Below are 20,759 nucleotides of genomic sequence, written 5' to 3'. Positions count from 1 at the left end.
CAATGACACTTACATGTGGAAATAAACCTGTAAACAAGCTGAAAACAAGTGTCCAAGGATGAAGAGTGTTTAGGATGATGATGATGAACTCTGTTTCTGTTTTAAAAAATCCTTCTTTCAAGACCGGAATGTCCCGGTACAGATTTAGCCCACGTAGGAAGACAAATTTAGGCTAGCTTTTTTTTTTTTTAACACTGCCTAAGGTGACACAGTACACCATAAATATTTTCCCTCCACTGATGACGACACTGAGAGGTAACGTGGTGAAACAGGAGTCTCTGCACCACACCTTGATCCCGACTCTTCACTCGCAGCCTGTAGCAGCATCAGGATGTTTTACACTTGAAGAGATTAGTCAGAAAACGTTGGCAGCCGTGTTGAGGTGCAGCGAAACCTCTGTGTTAAGTTAGTTGGCTGGCTGAGGAAGCTGATGGTTTCTAGGGTTCCAATTGATCAAATATCTACATTTATATATATATATATAAAGGAGGCTAAACTTCTCCAGCACTAGGAGGTTCAATCCCACAGATGTTAATCTCTTTATCAGGCACTTTGTCTCATCGCTCCTTGTTAGAAACCCATAACTCAGTTAACTTAATGTGTAAACTCTTCCTCTGAATGTATTTATGTAAATGACATTTAAATGTCAATGGGATTAAATTAAATTCCCCGCAGGGCCGCCGTGAGTTTTAACTGCGTCTCGGCATCAGACTGAATGGAGCATAGTAAAAGTCTAAAACGTCCGCTGGTGCCCCCTCGAGATGAAGCTGCCCATTAAACCTGACGTGACCGAAGCAGCAGCAGCACAGACCCACATCTTTTCCCTTTGAGCTCCACACGTTTGTTCGCAGAGCTGGGAAAGAGAAAAAAAAATCTTTTGCACTTTAGTTGGTTTTGAGGAGGTGAACAGTAATGCAGTTCTTCTGAGTCCCAGGAGACTGGGAGATGGTGAGGGCTAATAATGTTGTGCCAAGCAGTTTCTGCAGGATGTGTGCGTTTGTGTGTGTGGGTGTGTGGAGGTTGTGTAGGTGGATGAGGGAGAGGAGGAGGGGAGGGGGTGCACACTACCTGGCCATTATATAAAGCTCCCACTCTCGGGCTAGAGGGCTGTGTACTCTGTGCCAGCTCCCTCCCCATCCTCCCCCCACCTCCTCTTCCTCCTCCTCCTCCTCCTCCTCTCAGCCCTTCCAGCTTCTCTGACTCAGGCTTAACTCTGAAATACCTCCTGCCTGTTGTTTTCTCTCCCTCCTGCCTCTGTGCTATCACAACTAGTGCACACACACACACTACAGATGAAACAAAAAGAGACAAAGTTTAGGACAGAAATATGGATCGGGCCACCCCCCCCTGCGAGCGGGATCGGTTCATCCAGCCTAACTGGACCGAGTTCAGAATGATTTCTCCTTTAATCATTAGTGACCGCACCTGAGCGTACACAGCTCCCACAGGCAGTTAGCGGGTTTAAAAACTTGTCTCTTTCAAGGCTGAACGGTGTAAAAAAAGTTGTCCAAACAGTGCAGGTATACGCGCTGCTCGGTATAGCAACCAAACAAAACTGTTCTGGTGCCATGTACGAGAACAAAGACAAAGCTGGCAGGAAAAAAAATGGCACAAAGGCAAACTGGCACGAAGACTTGGGGGAGGGCAAAATGCCATATCGCTGACCCCTGTGTTGAAGAAAGGACACAACAGAAGCTACAGGGCCGAGGGCGAAGACATTCCATGCCCTAATCCTGCTGCACTGGTCTGAAGAGAAGATGAAGAGCAGGAGAAAGACACCAGTGAGCTGCTCTCGCCCTCTGCGGCCTTTAATCCCCATGGAGGTCGGCTAGGCCGGCTCCAGAGTGAAGGGGGGAACAGCAGCAGAGGCAGTAACCTGTGACTGCGGGGCCGTGCAGCAAACATGTTCCTGGCACAGAGCACACATGACTTTTTATCATTAGAGGCTGTGGCGCTCTGATGTCGGAGCTTCGGCCCGGGACCTGCAGTTGCGTTGCTGCCGTCTCGTTTTTCTGAGCTTCATTCAAAGAAAGAAGGCAGCTGGCCCGCGCTGAATGAAGTCTCCCAAATCAATTCCTACTCTGCTGCTGCACATATCTCGGTCACTACAGCTGCATGATGGGAAAAATGTGCTGCAATTTGGTCTTGCCGAATCCATGACGCACGGTGCAGGGAAAGCTATTCCAGTGATTATTTTTTCTAGCTCTGAACCAAACGTGGAGCTCAGAAGATGCTCATAATACATCACTCCTCAACGCTTTATATGCTTCCCCCATGGTGTTGAAATGATATATTATGTATATGTATTATATTATTATATCATGACAGATTGTTGACACCCAAGAGCTTTGTTTGTTGTGGTTGTTTCTTCAACCTGCTCAACATTTACATTGTTAAGCATCAGATTTAACTTGAGTTTATTGCTCGATGAATGATTTGTACCAAATTTAATGCTTTTTGTTTTCTGTATGTTTAAAACTAATCTGCACCGATTCCAATACTGCAATCAATGCTTTGTTTAAAATTTCACTGATAGGCGTACATACTGTATATTGTTGTATCATCAGAACACATGGATATTGTTGCATTTCCAGCACCAGGGGGAAGTGATTTGTGAAAATCTAAAAACAGCTTGCACCAACAATTAAAGGTAAAAAACCTACTCCCAAAACTATAGGGATTATGGCAATCGGCAAATTTGCCATGTTGAAATATCCCTTTAAGTAGATAGATAGAACCATACTATCGCTGTTGGGGTGAAAACCATTCCATCTGAGTTTATTAATTAACAGTATGTGGTCAATTACATGAAAGGCTGCACTACAGTCAAGTAATACTGTCTCTCAACCAATCTTCTGTCATTTGAGTAAAATGGTAAATGGTCTGTATTTATATAGCGCTTTTCTACCTGAAACGATACCCAAAGCGCTTTACAGTACATCACATTCACACATTCACCCATTCACACACACATTCACACACTGATGGCGGAAGCTGCCATGCAAGGCGCTAACCACGACCCATCAGGAGTAAGGAGGGTAAGGTGTCTTGCCCAAGGACACTATGGCAGCAACCGGGACAGAGCGGGATTCAAACCACCAACCCTCTGATCATTGGACGACCCGCTGGGACCTTCTCCCTGTAAGCATATTAATTAATTAAGTTTATTAGGATCCCCATTAGCAGGTGCAATTAACTTAATTAATAAATTACAGCCTCAGAGAGAAAGTCCGTCACAGATCATACCTGGTTCTGAGAAAATATATATGAGGTGTAGTGTGATGGTTGGTATTCTTGAGATAGCAGCTTTATATTGTGTATTCACGTTACTACTTTAAAGGAGACATATTATGGCCATTTTCCACAAATCAAAATAGTTCCAAGGTGTCTTAAAGACATGTCTGTGACATGCTTTGGTCAAAATCCCCCAAGGATCAAACATCACAGCTCTTTTCATCCTCTCTAAACAGCCCTGTTCAGAAAGGCTGGTTTCAGTGTCTGTCCCTTTAAATGCAAATGAACCACTGCTTGCCCCGCCCCTTCTACCGGTACCAGGTAGGGGTGGTGTTATGCAAATTCAAAAACTAGTTACATCACTGGAAGACAACTGAGGGAACAGCTCATAAAACCACATGGATTTCAACCTAGGGAGCCTGAACATTACTGACTTTTGTCAATTCTCACATTTTGGAGGCCGGAATTAAGTCAAGACAAACACCTAAATATATGTTAAAGAACCTTCAAAAAGTGATATTTCTATAATATTCTATTCTACGGGTAAATGTTTTAACTTTACACTGGCTGTTGAGGCGGACTTGGATACTGATACAACCTGTTAAGTCATACTGAAAGTCACAGACAGTACTGACTGACTGAAACAGTGGTTCACCGACGTGGCACGTCGTGCGTAAGGCTTCTTAACCAATGGACGTCTGACAGCGGTCAACACGAGGCAGCGGCGCTGTGAGCGGCTGCACTTGCACAGAGCTGTTGTGCATCCACGCACAGTTTCCGTTGAAGTGGTTAGCTTATCACTAGTGCACCATGGTATATTTTACATCACTATCTACACTTAGTGGAAACAGACACAGGTAGGACAGCACATGTTCAGTCTAATGCAGGGGTGGTCAAACTCATTTTAGTTCAGGGGGCCACACACAGCCCAATTTCACCTCAACTTGGCCAGACCAGTAAAATAACAGCATAATAACCTATAAATAACAAGAAGTCGAAATGTTTCCATTTGTTTTAGCGCTATTCATTGTATTATTCACTGTATTCGTATCATTGCATTTTTTTTTATTGTATTCAGTATATCTTATTCTATTTTAAAGCCTGACCAGGGCCAAAGACTGCAAATTAGCTGAAGCTAGAGGTCTTATGTATCACATTTTCTGTGGCAATGTTGTATGTATTGTCCCTGTTAAATAAACATTAAAATAAAAATAAATAATAAAAAGAACAAGTACATTAGAAAGACATTTACAGTTAATGAACTGTCCTTTTAGTAAAACATAACAACCTGAAATTTCTTGAGAAAAATACATGACATTTCAACAATATACCTCCTCTGTCTTCTATGTCATTTTCACACTCGGGTGTCAAACGTACAGCAATTTGCCAATAATGATAATAATAATAATAATAACTTTATTTACATAGCACCTTTAAAAACACAGGTTTAAAAAGTGCTTGACAAAAGCCAGATATAAAGACCACAGAAAACAAATCACATATAAATGTCATAGGAGATGACAGCCCAAGCAGCACAGGCAATACAAGACTACAACAATAAAATGAGACGAGGAGGACTCAAATTAAAATGCAGGATGCTACAGTTAATTAGATAAAATAAATAAAACAAATAAAAGGTGGAAATACATAAAAGGAGATAAAGAGATTACACAATTGTTCTCCCGAAAGCTGTTTTTATGATGACTGTAATAGGTTTTTGTTGATACTTTCACAGAAGTGGTAATTAGTGATGCCAATAGTGATCATTAGATTAGAATTACTATTGCTTCTGAGGCCGATCACCTGTGGTTAACACTCTGATGTTTGCAGCAGACAGAAGCACTGAGAGCTGTGTGTAGTGTGGTGCTGCCTCCCACCTCATTCACTGCACTGCCACAGGTCAGGCCACCAGAGCAACACGAGATGTCGACTGTGTGGAACTTAAACCTAACGATGCGCAAGATAAATGCTCAGTACTGGTCCTGGATCAGTCCATCTCACTTAGGGATAACTGGGGGAAAACCCACAACAGTATGATATTCTGTCGCAGTTGGTGTCAATGATCAATGATTCATCCCTTAATGTTTTTACAGTATCTATGTGTGTATTAGTTTTGTCCATAATTTACAACTTAGGTGTTAACTGACAGTGATAACTGTGACTGATACGAATCAATTATATTGTTCAAACATGTGAGGACATCAGGACCATCTGAGCAGGCCTCAGTCAACAGACTGAGCAGCAGACTCGCCACACAGCACGTCCACATGCTGCTATTTCTGAGCAACCAGCAGACAAGCTGCTCGCTCTGCTCAGGACCCAGGCCTGGCCTCAGAGTCTGCTCTGCAAGACCCCCTTTTCTTACCTGTTGTTAATATCATTGATCAGAGTGGACGCAGAGGAAGAGGAGGAGGTTGTTGTTAACAGCTGTGCGTTTTCATTTTGCTAATCTGTTTATACATTATTAAGTCTGGTTATTATTCGTTATTTAGCTGCTCAGCAGAGGTGACGGTGCTGGTTATACACAGCAGAGGATTTAATGTGTGTTGTGTTTACAGACACTTGTCTTTTCAGAACACAAGATTTTTATCTCTGTCAATCATTGGTTTGTGGCTGGTTAATGAGTTTCAGTTAAAGGGATAGTGCAACATTCTGGCAAATTGGCCCATTGCCATGATCCCTTTAGCAGTAGGTTCGTTACCTTTAATTGTTAGTGCAAGCTGTTTTTAGAACAGCGGAGCAGAGTCGCGAGCTGTTCAGAGCTACGCTACGGAGGCTCATGGGATTTCTTGGTTTCCCTCATCAAACTCATCAAATACACAATCCAACAACTCCAAAACGCTCTGGTGGACAAGTTGTGACCTGCACATTCACCACGCTATGAGATAATAATGGAACGTTACCAGACAGAGTTGTTTTAGAGGTAAATTCATGCAAAACAGCTGATGCGCGTTCCTGTCAGGGGCAGTTTTCCGGCAAACAGTCTCTGCATTCTGTCTCGTTCTCGTTCTCTGTTCGATTGTGTATTTGATGAGTTTGATGCGAGAAACCAAGAAATCCCATGAGCCCCCGTAGTGTAGCTCTGAGCAGCTCGCGGCCTGGCTCGGCCATTCTAAAAATAGCTTGCACCAACAGATAAAGGTAATGAACCTACTGCTAAAACTACAGGGATCATGGCAATGGGCCAATTTGCCAAAATGTTGAACTATCCCTTTAACACTATCAGAGTGAACACGAGCAGGATCAGTGTGAGAATATGCATGCAGAGGCTCGGCCATGTGTTTATGTTTGACTGTTGTCTGGATGGATGAATTCGATATACAAAAATGTTCTCCTTTAAGAGTCACCAGTTAATCTCATGTGCATGTGTCTGGACGGTGGGAGGAAGCTGGAGAACCCAGAGAGAACCCACACAGGAACAGGGAGAACATGCAAACTCCACAGAGAAAGGCCCCAGAAGGCTCTAACTGTGTGAGGAATGTTGTGTGATAAAACATGGCTTTGGTCCACATTTCTATCCCATCTGTCACTACCTGTTTGTCTTCCTGATTTATGCATCAGTAAGAAACTGTTTAAGCACTTGGGTGCATCGTTGTCAGTTAGAAATGTGTGTGTCCTGTGTCTTAATTCATTAGATTCATCTCTGTCAATTTTTGTCCCTTGTTGTTTGGTTCTAACTTTTAAATTAAAATCAATCACTTACAGTATGTTACTATTACTGTGTCTGCCTGCTATCCGTGATGGGAATAACGGCGTTATAATATAACAGCACTACTTTTTTCAGTAACGACGAGTAATCAAAAAAGTTACTGTTTCCCCCGTTGTAACACCGTAACCATACTGACAATAAAAAGAGTCATTACTTGACTCAAGAAGTCCAATCACAAAAATATACACGTTATATACTTCTTTTTTTTTTCAGTCCATCAACCAGTCGAGTTGGTTAGCTCCAGATAAACGGGAGGTTAGGGGGGCGGTCCCAGTAAATTGACATATTTGAACATTTTATAAAAAAGTAACGCAATATTTACGTTTCCTGGTAATTAGTTTCTAATGTAGTTATTCAGTTACTAACTCAGTTACTGTTTGGGGAAAGTAACTAGTAACTATAACTAACTACCTTTTAAAGGTAACGTGCCAGTCATTATTGCTTATGTTATGTTATCATGTGGTTGGTATTAGTTCTTATGGTGTTTCAGTCGTCTTAGTGAGTGGTTTGGTTTGATGAATAAACTAGCCGATGCCTTAACTCCTTGTGGAGTTAAAGTATCTACCTTTTGCCCGTGCGGTTGTTATTCCACAGGTAACGCGGTGACCTGCTGGATCATCACAACATTTTCATTTCATTCCTTCCTTCCATCAAAGCACACAAACGCTGTTTGCTTAAAAACACTGAGGGGAATTTCTGCTCTCCGCCGGCCACTTCCTGAAGAATGAGGAGTGTTTGGTGAATCAGTGTCTTAAGCTGCAGTCCCTCAGGTTACAGGTCACTGGAGAGGCTATGGCATGCGCTCTCTTCTATTATTAGCAATTAACCCTTTGGTTTGCCGCTCAGGACTCAATAGCAACGTCTTTACCGGCTGGATTCATTCTCCCTCACACACACACACACACATTCACACATCAGCACTTTGCCTGAGACAAAAGGGCAGCGGGCTGCAGGTGTCATGATGTGACGTTAAGCAGAGACAGCAGAGGAAACTATCAGCCGGGTGGGCATGTGCAGTGTCTTTCTTTTCATTCAGTGGCATTTTACTCAGTTTCCAACTCTCCAAATGGAGGGAAAAGAAAAACCTGTCGGAATACTTTTTAGTATGTTTTTCAGAATAAGACAGCACTTCGTTGTTTCCTGGTTCTTATAAGAGCCTGATACATCTAGACAAACAAATCTAGACAAATTGTTTAATTAAAAGTGTTTCCTTTTGTTCATATAATAGACAGAAGGAATGAATCTTAATGAAGTATTCTGTCCAAGCTTTTGTTTTTTGTTTTTTCATTACTGTCTCCCCTGTTCAGGCTGTAATTATTTCCATGCAGATGTTTCATAGTTTTTTTCCTCATTAACTTGCAAATTTATGCAGCAGGATGCAACAAATTCTTCCTAAATGATTGTTTCTATTTGTGTAACTCGTGGTGTAGGTGTGATCAGGTGTGTTACCGGCAGCGTAACGTCAAACACACCGCCCCGTGCCAGTGAAATGTCAGAGTTGGGCTCCAGATTTATTGGAAGACAGCAGCTAATCTGGATGTCATGTCTTGCACAAACCGCAGGCAACGCTGCCTCAGATCATAAGTGAATTATGAGTCACAAATTACAAAAAGTGAAAGTCGAACTAAACTCACGACGCTCCGGTTGCACAAAGCAGTGCGAGTCTGGTGGAGATTTATGGGCTGGAAGAGGGGGGGGTCTGACAAAACACACCACACTCTTAAATCCTGCAGCAGGATAAAAAAAAAAAACATGTTTTATGGTGACAGGCTTTTCACAAGACATTTTTTTAAATCGTTTATTCCTCTTGATTCACACCAAAATCTCTCTGATATTCCAAAATTACAAAAAAAAAAGAAAGAAACATTACAAATCTGCCAAGAGGGAGCTCAGTGATGCCTATCTGTCTGTTCCAGTTGGAAACACACAATTGAATTTAGAAAAAAAGCTGAAAAAAACACCCTGCTACCTAGCCATGTGCATCTCAAATGTGACACGTTTCCAAGGCAACAGGCCTGCGTAACAAAAAAAAAATAAATCACCACAGGACTTAAGAAAAAAGCTTAGCCTAAAAAGTCGATGACTGCAGACAACATGCGCTCTCACAGGACAGAAGGAGCGACAGTAACAGCATGAGCTGAATACATGGTGGTGGAGAGGAACATAAATCAGAGCGGCCGAGGTGACTGAGCCCTGGTTGTTATCTTCATCCGGCAGCAGCTGATAAACTTCACTAAACAAGAAGAAGAAGAAGAAGAAGAAGAAGGAAAAAGGTAACCAACTCAACGGTTTGTTCCAGCTCTGGCACCACTGACGTCTCTGCACCAGACCAGCTCGCGCCTCCTTCTGCCATAAATCTTTAATCTGCCTCTCACCAATATGATTCTTACATTTCCGTACTTTTCCTGCCCTGCTCTCTCTCTCATCGCCTGGTACCAGCTCAGAATCGCTCGTGGTACATCTGCACGAGGATGCGAGGCTGAAACGCAACTAACAGATGACAACAGTTATCATTCACACTGGTAATTTCCAATGTGAACATCTAATTCTCTTTAAAAGCAAAAAAAAAAAGAAAAAAAGACTGACTGCGGCGATGATGACAATGACAATGAGGGAAATAGGCAGGTGCTGAAAGGATGTAGGGGAGCAGAGATGAAGGCCTGTATCATTAGGGATTAACCTAGCCACAGGCTCTACAAATAGACTGTCTCCACCTATAAGCCGCCAGCGCGCAGACAGTTATTTGTATTGCCAGGTTGCTGCTGCAGCAGCTCCGGAGAAGAGAGGAGACAGTTCAAAGAAGCTGAGGCGGATCGGGACTCCTGTGAAACAAAATGCAATGCAACAGGACACATTTGGGGGCCTGGCAACATCAGAAGGCTTCCACAGAGCACTGAATTGTGTTCTGGGGCCGCCGCGTCGCAGACTTCTATATGCACCACTTCAGTGATGACAATATACAACCAATGTACTCCAGATCACAGGTGGAATTAATTAGTCAATGAATCAGTCATAATCAACATAATCATTCCCCAGCTCTCTCCTCTCTCAGCTGTGAGGGTTTGACTGTAGGACTGCAACTAACCATTATTTTCATTATCAATTAATCTGTCGATTATTTAAACGATTAATCGATTAGTTGTTTGGTCAATAAAATGTTAAAAAATGTTGAAACCAGTGTTTCCCAAACCACCAGATGACGTCCTCAAATGTCTTGTTTTGTCCACAAACCAAAGAGAAACTCAGTTTATTGTCATAAAAGAACAAAGAAACCAGAAATATTCACATTTAAGAAACTACTTAAACCGATTGTTCTATTATCGAAATACTTGGCGATTGATTAAATTAATTAATTAAAAGGGACAACGAGGAGTTTTGGAAAGCTAAGTGTTTTCACACTACATTTCCCATGAGCCTCCGCGCGCGCGCACGGTGAAATTCTTGGACCAGCACAAAACAGTCCAAACATTTGCAAAGAATATTTTCATTACTGTAATCAAGAATGAAAGTTGGAGGTTGAAAGACGATCAGATACCGTCGTAGTTCCGATATGAACGGCGATTCGGCGGCGTTATTCCCATGACCCACCAGGCAGCGTCCGGGAAACCGAAAGTAGGAAATGCATGGGCGAGTCGACCACTAAATAATAATATCAAAATAACTATAAAAGATAAAACAATATATTTATCGAAAATGGACCCATTAAAGCAGAAGTAAGCGATCCGGACGTTCTTGTCAGCCGATGGAGTTAGCAATCCCCGCCCTCGTCATGGATCTATTGGTCCTCGTCCCTACGTCACCACATTCACGTGCATCCCTTGGCTGCACACACAGCCCTTTATGCCGTTCTCTCTCCTCATTGGATAAAGGTTGTAGGATACAAGGAAAGTTTTCTCCTCGGCTTACAGCAGAGCAGAGTGACTGACAGACCCGTGTTTCGGACCAAACACTCTATATAAGTGATTGCTGTCGGAAGATATAACTATTTAAGACTTACAGTATATTAACACAAACATTCCGCTTACTTCTGCTTTAACAAGTGTGGGTAATGTAGATTCATCCACATTAATATGAGACTTTTATAACCAAATACAAACTCCTCGTTGTCCCAATAATAATCGATTATTGTGCGATTAATCAATCAATTGTTGAAGCTCTATTTGACCTGTCCAATAAAACAAGACATTTGACTTCACCTGAAGCATATCCAGAATGGGAGGGGTGTAAACAGATTTCACTTTTCGCTGGCAAAGACCAAACTGGGCTGAACAGTTCACTGAAATGTAATCAAAAGCTGCTGTGCCAAAATTGGCAGAATGCAATCTGAAGCTGCAATTTTTTGGATAATTTGCCTCATACTGCCATTGTGGAAGACAAACATCCATTAGAGAGACCAAAACAATAAGGAAGTCAAGGCTAAATGATCATGTTAGTAAGAGTTTAAGCTGTTTGATGATTAACAGAAACTAATTTATTTCCAAACTGAATCTCTTGGTTGGAAACACGTCACTGCCTCCTGATCATTGATAGAAAAATGTTTTAATCCACTGAAATGATGCACAAATATTAGCTGCAGCCTTATAAGTCCATGTTTTGATACAGTCTGCAGCACTGTAATGTTTCTGTAAAGTTTCTGTTGTCTTCCTCTGTGCCTTCCCTTGTCATTAATATTCTCTGCATCCACAGCCTGAGAGCTGTGTCTTTGTGGTGGGCTGGCGACTCCTGCCACACACTGTCACTGTTGTATGTTCGCTGTCAGCCCAGTGCTCAATATCACAGTTTCAAGCTCTCTGCTCCTATGGCGCCTGACAAAAGCCCCAGATGGTTCACATGCACAGAGGAGACTAATTGATTCATTATAACAACACTTTGATCTCAGGTGTGGAAAAAAGATCACGTGTATTTTATACGTTTGTGTCCTAATGAGTATAGGCAGGTTATAAAAAGGAGAAAAGGTTCTTTAAAGGAATTTTTAGAACAGCGGAGCAGAGCCGCAAGCTGCTCAGAGCTATGCTATGAAATAACAACGGAATGTTACGAGACTAAATTCATGCAAAACCGCTGATCCGCGTTCCGATCTGAGGCAGTTTTTCAGCAAGCAGTCTCTGCATTTACCTCTAAAACAACTCTGTCTTGTAACGTTCCATTATTATCTCATATCGTGGTGAATGTGTAGGTCACAACTTGTCCACCAAAACGTTTTGGAGTTGTTGGATTGTGTATTTGATGAGTTTGATGAAGGAAACCAAGAAATCCCATTAGCCTACGTAGCATAGCTCTGAGCAGCTCACGGCTCTGCTCCGCCTTGATGTTAATTTAACTGTTCATCACTGTATGTCATGGTACCATCCTGTGTCTGCAGTACACAGATCTGAAAAAATGCATGTTATTAAATATAAGCCTCCATTACATTAAATACAATAAAACATAACCACATTAACCCTGTCAAGTACAGAGGTCTCAGCTGCTGCCTGAAGAAGCTGACTCTTCAGACCTGTTGGTCCTTTACTACAAACCTAAAAATAGATTAACTATCTGGAAAATGTCAAATCAGAATATTTCGCCACATCTTCACCTATAAAGAGGACAGAGTCAAGATTAAATAAATCTGACTCGGTTCTTTCAGTTGAGTTAAAAATATCATGGTTGACCAACAAATCATCTGTAAGACGACTCAGTCGTCCACAGCGGCAACAATTAGTTAATTAACTGATGTGCAAAAAAATGAAGGACCAATAACTTTGATGACTGAACGTTTTTTTTTAGTTCCCATTTGTGTGCATTTGAGGCTCGATCTTAGTAAAGTAAAAGTCTCCGGGTTTTGGACTTGAGCTGAGCCAATTAGTGGATTAATCGAATCTCAGAAAATTGATCAGCAACTCTTTTGCTAATTGATAAATCACTGCAGGATTTTCCAAGCAAAAAGGAAAAGCTTGTTTCAAGCCATTCCATCCAGTTTGCAATTTTGGTTTTTCTAACTCTTGATTGGACAGAATAAGTGTTTGGAGATGTCAGCTTTATATTCTAACGGGTGTTTCTCTGCATTTTATAGATCAAACAATGAATGGAGAATAAATATTCAACAGTGAAAAGAACTGATAAGTGCAGCTCCAGTGTCCCACGTCTATGGTCTGTCTTTAAGTGAGATGAGGATCAGGCATGATGGTCTGGACCACTCACTTAGTCAGTCTATTTTATCTAGAGGAATGTATAAGTGAGTGGCTGCTGTAAAACCAAATAGCAGGTTAGTAGGAGCCAGCTCAGTCACCAGGAAGTCACTGCAAATCCAAACCTCATTCGTTTGGTTTCTAAACAAAACCCCGGGCCAGTGTGTGTGTGTGTGTGTGTGTGTGTGTGTGTGTGTGTGTGTGTGTGTGTGTGTGTGTGTGTGTGTGTGTCAGCCCTCAGTACTTCTACAGTGGCCATATGATGCTGTGAATATAATAGTTAAATTGTGCGTCTATCAAGGTCTCCTCACACTTCTCACAAGTCAAGTGTGCAACTTTAACACTCACACAAACAGACTAGAGGGAGCTTTCAGTTGAACATCCCACAAACATCACCTTTACCCTCAGTCACAACAGAGCACATCTGCGGATCATTGTTTCTTTCTTCCAAATATAGGCTAACCCATAACAATACATGGCGTTGTCTGTGTGAGCTACAGTCCAAAACCTCAGAGCTGAAACTATAACAATCATTTCTCCCATCAATTAATCTGCCAATCTGACTGATTGATTCATATACAGAATGTGCGGAAATAGAAAGATGCAATTAAATGCCGATATTATCTCCTGGCTGAAACTCAAGATGGTATGTTCAGATGCAGAAAGCTGGTTCTGTTACACTGTAATAAAAGTAATAAAAAGATAAATAAATCAACAAGTCAACAAGCAACTATTGTTTTGAGTCATTTTCAGATTGTCCAGGTCAAGAAATAAAACATCCTCTCAAATATAATGATTTGCAACCTCATATTCTTTTGTGATAATAAACTGTGTCTGGGTTTCTGGTTTCTTATCAGACAAATAAAGACTTGTGCAGTTCTCTTTTTTTCCCTGAGACTGTGTGGATCTACTAAATAATTTGCAGATGAGCTGACAGTGGAAATAAGTATTAGTTGCAGCCCTACCCCACAATAATGAAAAACAGCAAGCCAAGTTAAAAAAAAAAAGAAAAGAAAGAAGAAGAAGAAGAACAAGAAGCTGTAACTACCTCTCCACAGCGACTGGCCTGTGACCGTCATTAACCAAAGAAAGCCTGTAAATATTACAGATGCTGGGTTTGTCAAAAAAAAAAAAAAAACAGGCAGTGGGGCTTAAACAGCAGCTAGTAGGATGTGTGGAGCTGAGCAGCAGCTGGCACAAAGGAGCACGTATAGATCCACAGCAACACGCTGGGGGAACAGTCTAAAAATAGCCCAAGACTGTGATCAATAACTGCTAGATAGATTCCAACCCGGCTTTACAACATTACATTAAAACATGGTTTTTGGAGCGACCAACTGCACCAACACTGTGCTGTGCTGTGATGTGAAGTGAAGGGTCATCAAGGTGCATGTCTGATCACTGACCCCCACCCCACCCCACCCACCCACCTACTGCTCTCTCTACATGAACCTGCTGCCTTACAGGCTCTCAGTTTGATCTCACAGCTGTGTTTGACAATATGCTTCATACAGATGATATGACAAGCCTTTTAACTCTGGAAATACACACACACACACACACACACACACACACACACACACACGGGTCAGACTGACATGTGGCTGATGTGCAGGCGCATCCTTACATGACACTGTGCCTTTATAGTGTAAATAACTCCACACATGTATGACCACTCAAAGTGCAGTGGGGGCGGATCGTCTGGAGCAGAGGGCTCCAGCTGTGAGCTTCTTTTCCAGAGGTGCACATTCCTCATTAATTAATTTGAGATGAATTGATCTAATAATGTGGATCCAGGCCTGACCCAATGAACACACGGCTGGTTTCACCTGTGCATGAAGAGGCGTGTTGTTATTATGCGACTATCAACAGGTAACGTTAGTTGAGCTGCAGACGGACTCGGTGTGTGGTAGCAGTAAGGTTTTTAATTTTTTTTAATTTTTTTTTTTACAATACTAATTAATGTGTGATGTTAATGGGAGCGCCAATGACCAATCGCGATGGTTGCTCGGCAGGTTGCGTGTTTTTCAAACATGAGCCGAGCGGCACATGAAGCCGCTGTCACATCCAGACCGACTGACAGCGCCGGACCGAGCCCGACGGACGGCGCGACAGACGCCCCGGAGCTGGCGGTATCTCTCCCGAAAACAGCAGCCAGCGGGGACAGTCTACACCCCGAGGCTCGCCCCGCCGCCGGCAACTTAAACCAACACACACAGGACGGTTTTAAAGTGAGTCCCGCCCCGCCAGCGCCGGGTGTGCTGGAGAAAACGCTCCGTTCACACAAACCAACATCAACATAAACACGCTCCTGCAAGCGCTGCCTGGCGCTGGCGCTGCTCAGTGAAGTTGCTGCCGTGTCGGAGCCGCCGACCCCGGGGCCGGCCCCGGCTCGGCCCCCGGAGCTTTAGCTCACTGAGCCGCAGAGTCTCTACACAATCAAACGCTCGGCAACCGAGTAAATTTCAAATGATTTCAGGCTGCGCCTTACCTTCAGTTCCGCACTCTCCGCCATCTTGTATTTCTATGCGCAGGCGTGGTGAAGTGTTGTCACATGACTGGGACGCGCAGAGCGTAGCGTGAACGCGCACACAGCGGGAGGGGGTGCGTTCAGGGACACAAACGATAAAAGGGAAATAACACCTTCGCCGTGGTGTAAAATGTTACAGAATAGAACAATGTGTAGGCTAATTAATATTAATCTTCATTGGCGCTCCACTCAGGCTTTTATGGACGTTTATCAAATGACTGAAATTCCTATTTAGTTTTATATAGGCCTAGATAATAATAGCCTACCATCCTCTAACAAACTATTTTGCTAAATGGGTAAAAATAACCTAAAATTAAACTTTCTTCTAAGTAAACTGCACCGCTGGAGGTAGAACAGACTGCCTACAGAACCTGTAACCTAGTTATTACCTGTTATTTGCACCTAAATAGCTAGGCCTACCTTTGTTACATTACATTTTCTTCTCAGTATCATTATCAAAAGTGAAATATGGTACATTTTAATGTGGAATAGAATCACAGTGATCACTGATTGTTACTTGTCAGTTTGGTAGGCTACTAAATGCTCCTTGCTCCTATGATTTATCTAATGTCTACATGATCTACAAACTCAGCAGAAATGTGTTCCAGTTTCTGCAGATCTCATCCATATTCACACATTTATATGATGAAAACATTAAGTGTTGTTAATTTCCCACATTAAAGCAGAAGTAAGCGGAATGTTTGTGTTAATATAAGTCTTAAATAGTTACTATATCTTCCGACAGCAATCACTTATATAGAGTGTTTGGTCTGAAACACGGGTCTGTCAGTCACTCTGCTCTGCTGTAAGCTGAGGAGAAAACTTTCCTTGTATCCTACAACCTTTTTCCAATGAGGAGAGAGAACGGCATGAACGGCTGTGTGTGCAGCCAAGGGATGCGCGTGAATGTGGTGACGTAGGGACGAGGACCAATAGATCCATGACGAGGGTGGGGGCTGCTAACTCCATTGCCTGACGAGAAGTTAGCCAAAACGACCGGATCGCTTACTTCTACTTTAATCATTCACCAAATACAATGAGAATATCTCTTTTTTTTAGCAGCTGTAGGGTCAGTGGATTTTTCTCACTGAATGTTTGCTCTCTGAGCAATGATGTGATAAACTATGTGATTACTTGAGTAGCTTTTAAAACATTCGCTTATACTTTGCTGTAAGTTGAAGGACGCCACTTAATAAATGTGTCTCATTGTTCACAATCACAGTGAGGAACAGTTTTATTCTGAAACTGATTTGTTAACTGTGATAAATGCAAGTCCACAGTTGTCATGGAGTAAGCTCATGCTGAACAGACTCCACTAATAAAGATTAGATGCAACTGGAAGCTCCAGAAAGTTAGCAGGCCTACAGATGGACTGCTACCTAGAATAGAAAAAAGTTTGTCTTTGTTTGTTACCACCTATATTACTACTGGTGCTTTTTAAAAAAAAAAAAATCATAAATCTCAACTGTGGCTTTTTAGATGTCAACAGTTGAGTTACTTTCAAAGCTCTTCCATTAGTTTTTCAGTGACTTTGCTCTACTGCTCTCATCTCATCTCTGTCTCAAATATTAATTAACATCTTATTTACCATCTTTAAAACTATACCACCAGTCCCTCATCTGAACATGTGCACCTTCTCCCAGACCACAGGCCTGTATAACCAACACAGACACACCTCTGGTCCAGATATGTCTGCTATGCAAGTTAATTCGTTCTTCTTCAATGACAGTTAAATCTTTTCTTCCATCCAGCCTGTAACTGAACCACTGAGTTACAGACTGGATGGTGCTGTAGAATCCATACAGTGGAAGATCAGAGTAGATCATCTGACCCAGTGTAGTAGATCTACTCTTTCTGAAAAAGAAAGAAAAAAAACACACAATGTACTCAAAAATTGTACACTTAGCTACATATTACCTGTCTTACTACTGGATTTTATTTGTGGATTTCAGAGTAATGAAAACTAAATACCAACATCTTGTCAGTGTCCGTTGTCTGGTTACTTTGGACCAATAGATACTGTCAGCCAGGTTTATGAAAAACTAAACCCAAATAAAGACCACAAAAAGTGAAGTGGTAAAGTGAACCTTGAAAAAGATATTTATTTATTCATATACTTACAAAACAGGCAAGAACACATAGGGAAGCTGAGGCCAAGACACAGGACATCAACAGAGAGCATGGACAACAGACAAACTAATGGACAATGAGGAAACACTGAGGTAAAATACACAACAAGACACATGTGGTGCAATCAGACACAGGTGGGACACATGAGGTATTCACAGACAAGACAGGAACTTCAAAATAAAACAGGGAACAAGACAAACCACCACAGTTACCACTGAGGTACTGAGAAACTGGAGCTATTGCTGATATGAGAAAACCTAGCTATGGAGATATTCATATCCTGCACAAGAATACACTTAAAAAAAAATAAAGATACAATTGACATGCCTACTTTCAAATACTGATACTAACTGCAGATTTTAACCTTGAACATTTGTTGCAAACAATATTTCATCGCAGACAGTCAGCGCTCTACTTTATTCTGTAATAGCATCAAATGCTAGTTCCTCAATGCAGATATGAATACATAGGCTATATACAGTTGATCTTGGTCTAGGTTATCAACTGCTAAAAGTTACATTCTGGGCTCAAAAACTTTCACTTCTAGTCTCAAATGTAGACATGAAATTCATCAGACTTGTTCAACAAACAACCTTGGCCTTGATTTTTTTTTTTTGTGTGAACAAGCACAAATATGTTCTTGCAGAGTGACATAACCCTGGATAACATGTAAGGATTTATACAATGTAGCAGATGTATCTATGATGGACTATTCCTTCTCTGCACAGGTGACGGATCATTGGAAACTTTAGATTTTCTTTTAAAATAGGTAAAAAGCAGAACGAGAATAAAAGGAGTTTGTCAGAGCCTCATGTCCACAACAAGAGCCTGAGCTCAGGGAGGGTTTGTAGGCTACTTCTTGTCAAACCTTTTGAGAGAAATGATCAAAAGCATTGTATGGGTCTGCACGCTGAGGGGGGCATTTTGATTGGTACTTTCTTTTTCTATAGTGACTCATACTTCATGGTTAGAGCAGTTATGATGGAGAATCTCCACTGGAGAGAGAGATGAGAGACAAAATAACCCTCAGCTTGAGACCAGAGATAGAAAAGAAGTTAGAAACTGGCTGGTAGGGACAAACAAAGATGTTACATTGTGTTCCATCAGACAGCACTGACCAGAACTAATGTCTGTCTGTTGATCAATCTCTTACGAGTTCATTACTGTATTTGCACGCCTTTTTTTCAATGTTAATACCAGTGTGCTTTTTTGTGAAGCACAGACAAAACCAGGATTATGGCTACAAGTGAGGAAAATAAAACTTTGTCCTCTGTATGTTGTTCCTGGAAACTTTTAAACCTTTATAGTAACTGATGATGATGAAGTTCTCATACATGCAAATTCTAATATTTCAGATTTTTATCTGACTACGTTTTGCCTCAAAAAATGACTGAAGGATTTAAATTTTCTTGACCATGGAGAATGTTTTGAAGTAGCATTTGCACTGGTCTCAATCTGCACCCAATATGGCGTCAGTCAATTTAAGATACTGCATCACCTTCATTTCTCCAGAGTTAGACTCTCTAAAATGTTCCCAACTTGTGGACTCTCACCATCTGATGCGCTCATTCTGGCCTTGTCCCAATCTGCACACCTACTGGAGCTCAATTTTCAGTACATTATCAGATGTTTTCAAATTGGCTAGATCCAGCCAGATCCACGGATAGCCCTTTTTTGGCATAGTGGGAGAGAACAATAATAATCTTTCTGGAACCAAGCTTGAAATAACAAAATTGGTCACTTTGTTAGCACAGAGACTGATCCTTCTCAACAATCCTCATCCACCGAGCTGGACTCAGTGGCTGAGGGAAGTGATGCAGCTCCTTGAACTTGAGAAATTAAGATTTACAATTCATGGCTCCTCTGATAACGTTGAGAAAATCTGGAGGCCATTCATGGACTGCATCAGAGCTATGCTTTAATTCCCCTCTTTTCTGAATGGTACTCCACCACTCCAACTTCACATTCTGTATCCATTTGCCTGTAGCATGTTCTGTTCTTTTCTGTTGAGCTGTTATTTTTATTATATTGAAAAGACAAACAAACAATAAAAAGAAAAGAAATAGTGTAAAACTTAAAGCAGAAGTAAGCAATCCAGTCGTTTTGGCTAACTTCTCGTCAGCCGATGGAGTTAGCAGCCCCTGCCCTTGTCATGGATCTATTGGTCCTCGTCCCTACGTCACCACATTCACGCGCATCCCTTGGCTGCACACACAGCCCTTTATGCCGTTCTCTCTCCTCATTGGATAAAGCTTGTAGGATACAAGGAAAGTTTTCTCCTCGGCTTACAGCAGAGCAGAGTGACTGACAGACCCGTGTTTCGGACCAAACACTCTATATAAGTGATTCCCGTCGGAAGATATAACTATTTAAGACTTATATTAACACAAATATTCCACTTACTTCTGCTTTAACTGAAACTTTAAATGACTACATACAATCTTAAAGGTACAAAGGATTAAGAAGAGAGGTGTTGAAATCTTATGACCAGAGTATTTGTAAAATTCATGTTATAAATCCACACACACAGTTCACTTAGGGACTTAATTAAAAATACTTTTTATACTTATTCAATGCTACAGCTTCTCTCATTCAGTCAGCTTTAAGTAAAGTTGGATAAAAAGTCTAGATTGGACACTGGAGAGCTGCATCAGGGTGAAACTCCAAGTGAGGTAAAAGAGTTAGTCCTGGGTGAACCAGCAGGTGGCGCCCTATCATTTCAAATGAAGGTGAATCAAAAATAACATGAACTGAATCCTCAGTACATGCAGCCCGTCAGTGATACAGCCCGTAAGTTATTTGTTCCCATCACCTTTGTCTCCAGAAGCCAAAGATCTTCTATGAACAATGAAAAATGATCCTTATTGGATTTGAGTGAAATAAAGGTCAACACAATAACACAATAACCAGAAGATTTGTGTTTGTTAATTTCCCCCACATTGATCCTATTCATTCACCCTTCACCAGTTTACCCAGTTGTCATCCAAGC

At 41.6% G+C, this 20,759-nt stretch overlaps 1 protein-coding gene across 1 annotated transcript in view; it reads right to left on the bottom strand.

Annotated features, from left to right (window-relative positions):
- LOC146990401 (E3 SUMO-protein ligase PIAS1-like) overlaps positions 1-15,690 on the bottom strand; it is a 66,458-nt gene extending 50,768 nt beyond the window's left edge. The window contains exon 1 of the mRNA XM_085772704.1: positions 15,602-15,690. Coding sequence (XP_085628830.1) covers positions 15,602-15,625 — 24 coding nt within the window. The 5' untranslated portion in view covers positions 15,626-15,690. The remainder of the gene's footprint in view (positions 1-15,601) is intronic.
- Positions 15,691-20,759: the final 5,069 nt, after the last annotated feature.

Source organism: Trachurus japonicus, chromosome 3 (assembly GCF_045865225.1).
Source record: "Trachurus japonicus isolate A0001 chromosome 3, Traja_1.0".
Lineage (NCBI taxonomy): Eukaryota > Metazoa > Chordata > Actinopteri > Carangiformes > Carangidae > Trachurus > Trachurus japonicus.
This window is presented reverse-complemented; position numbering and strand designations above follow the sequence as displayed.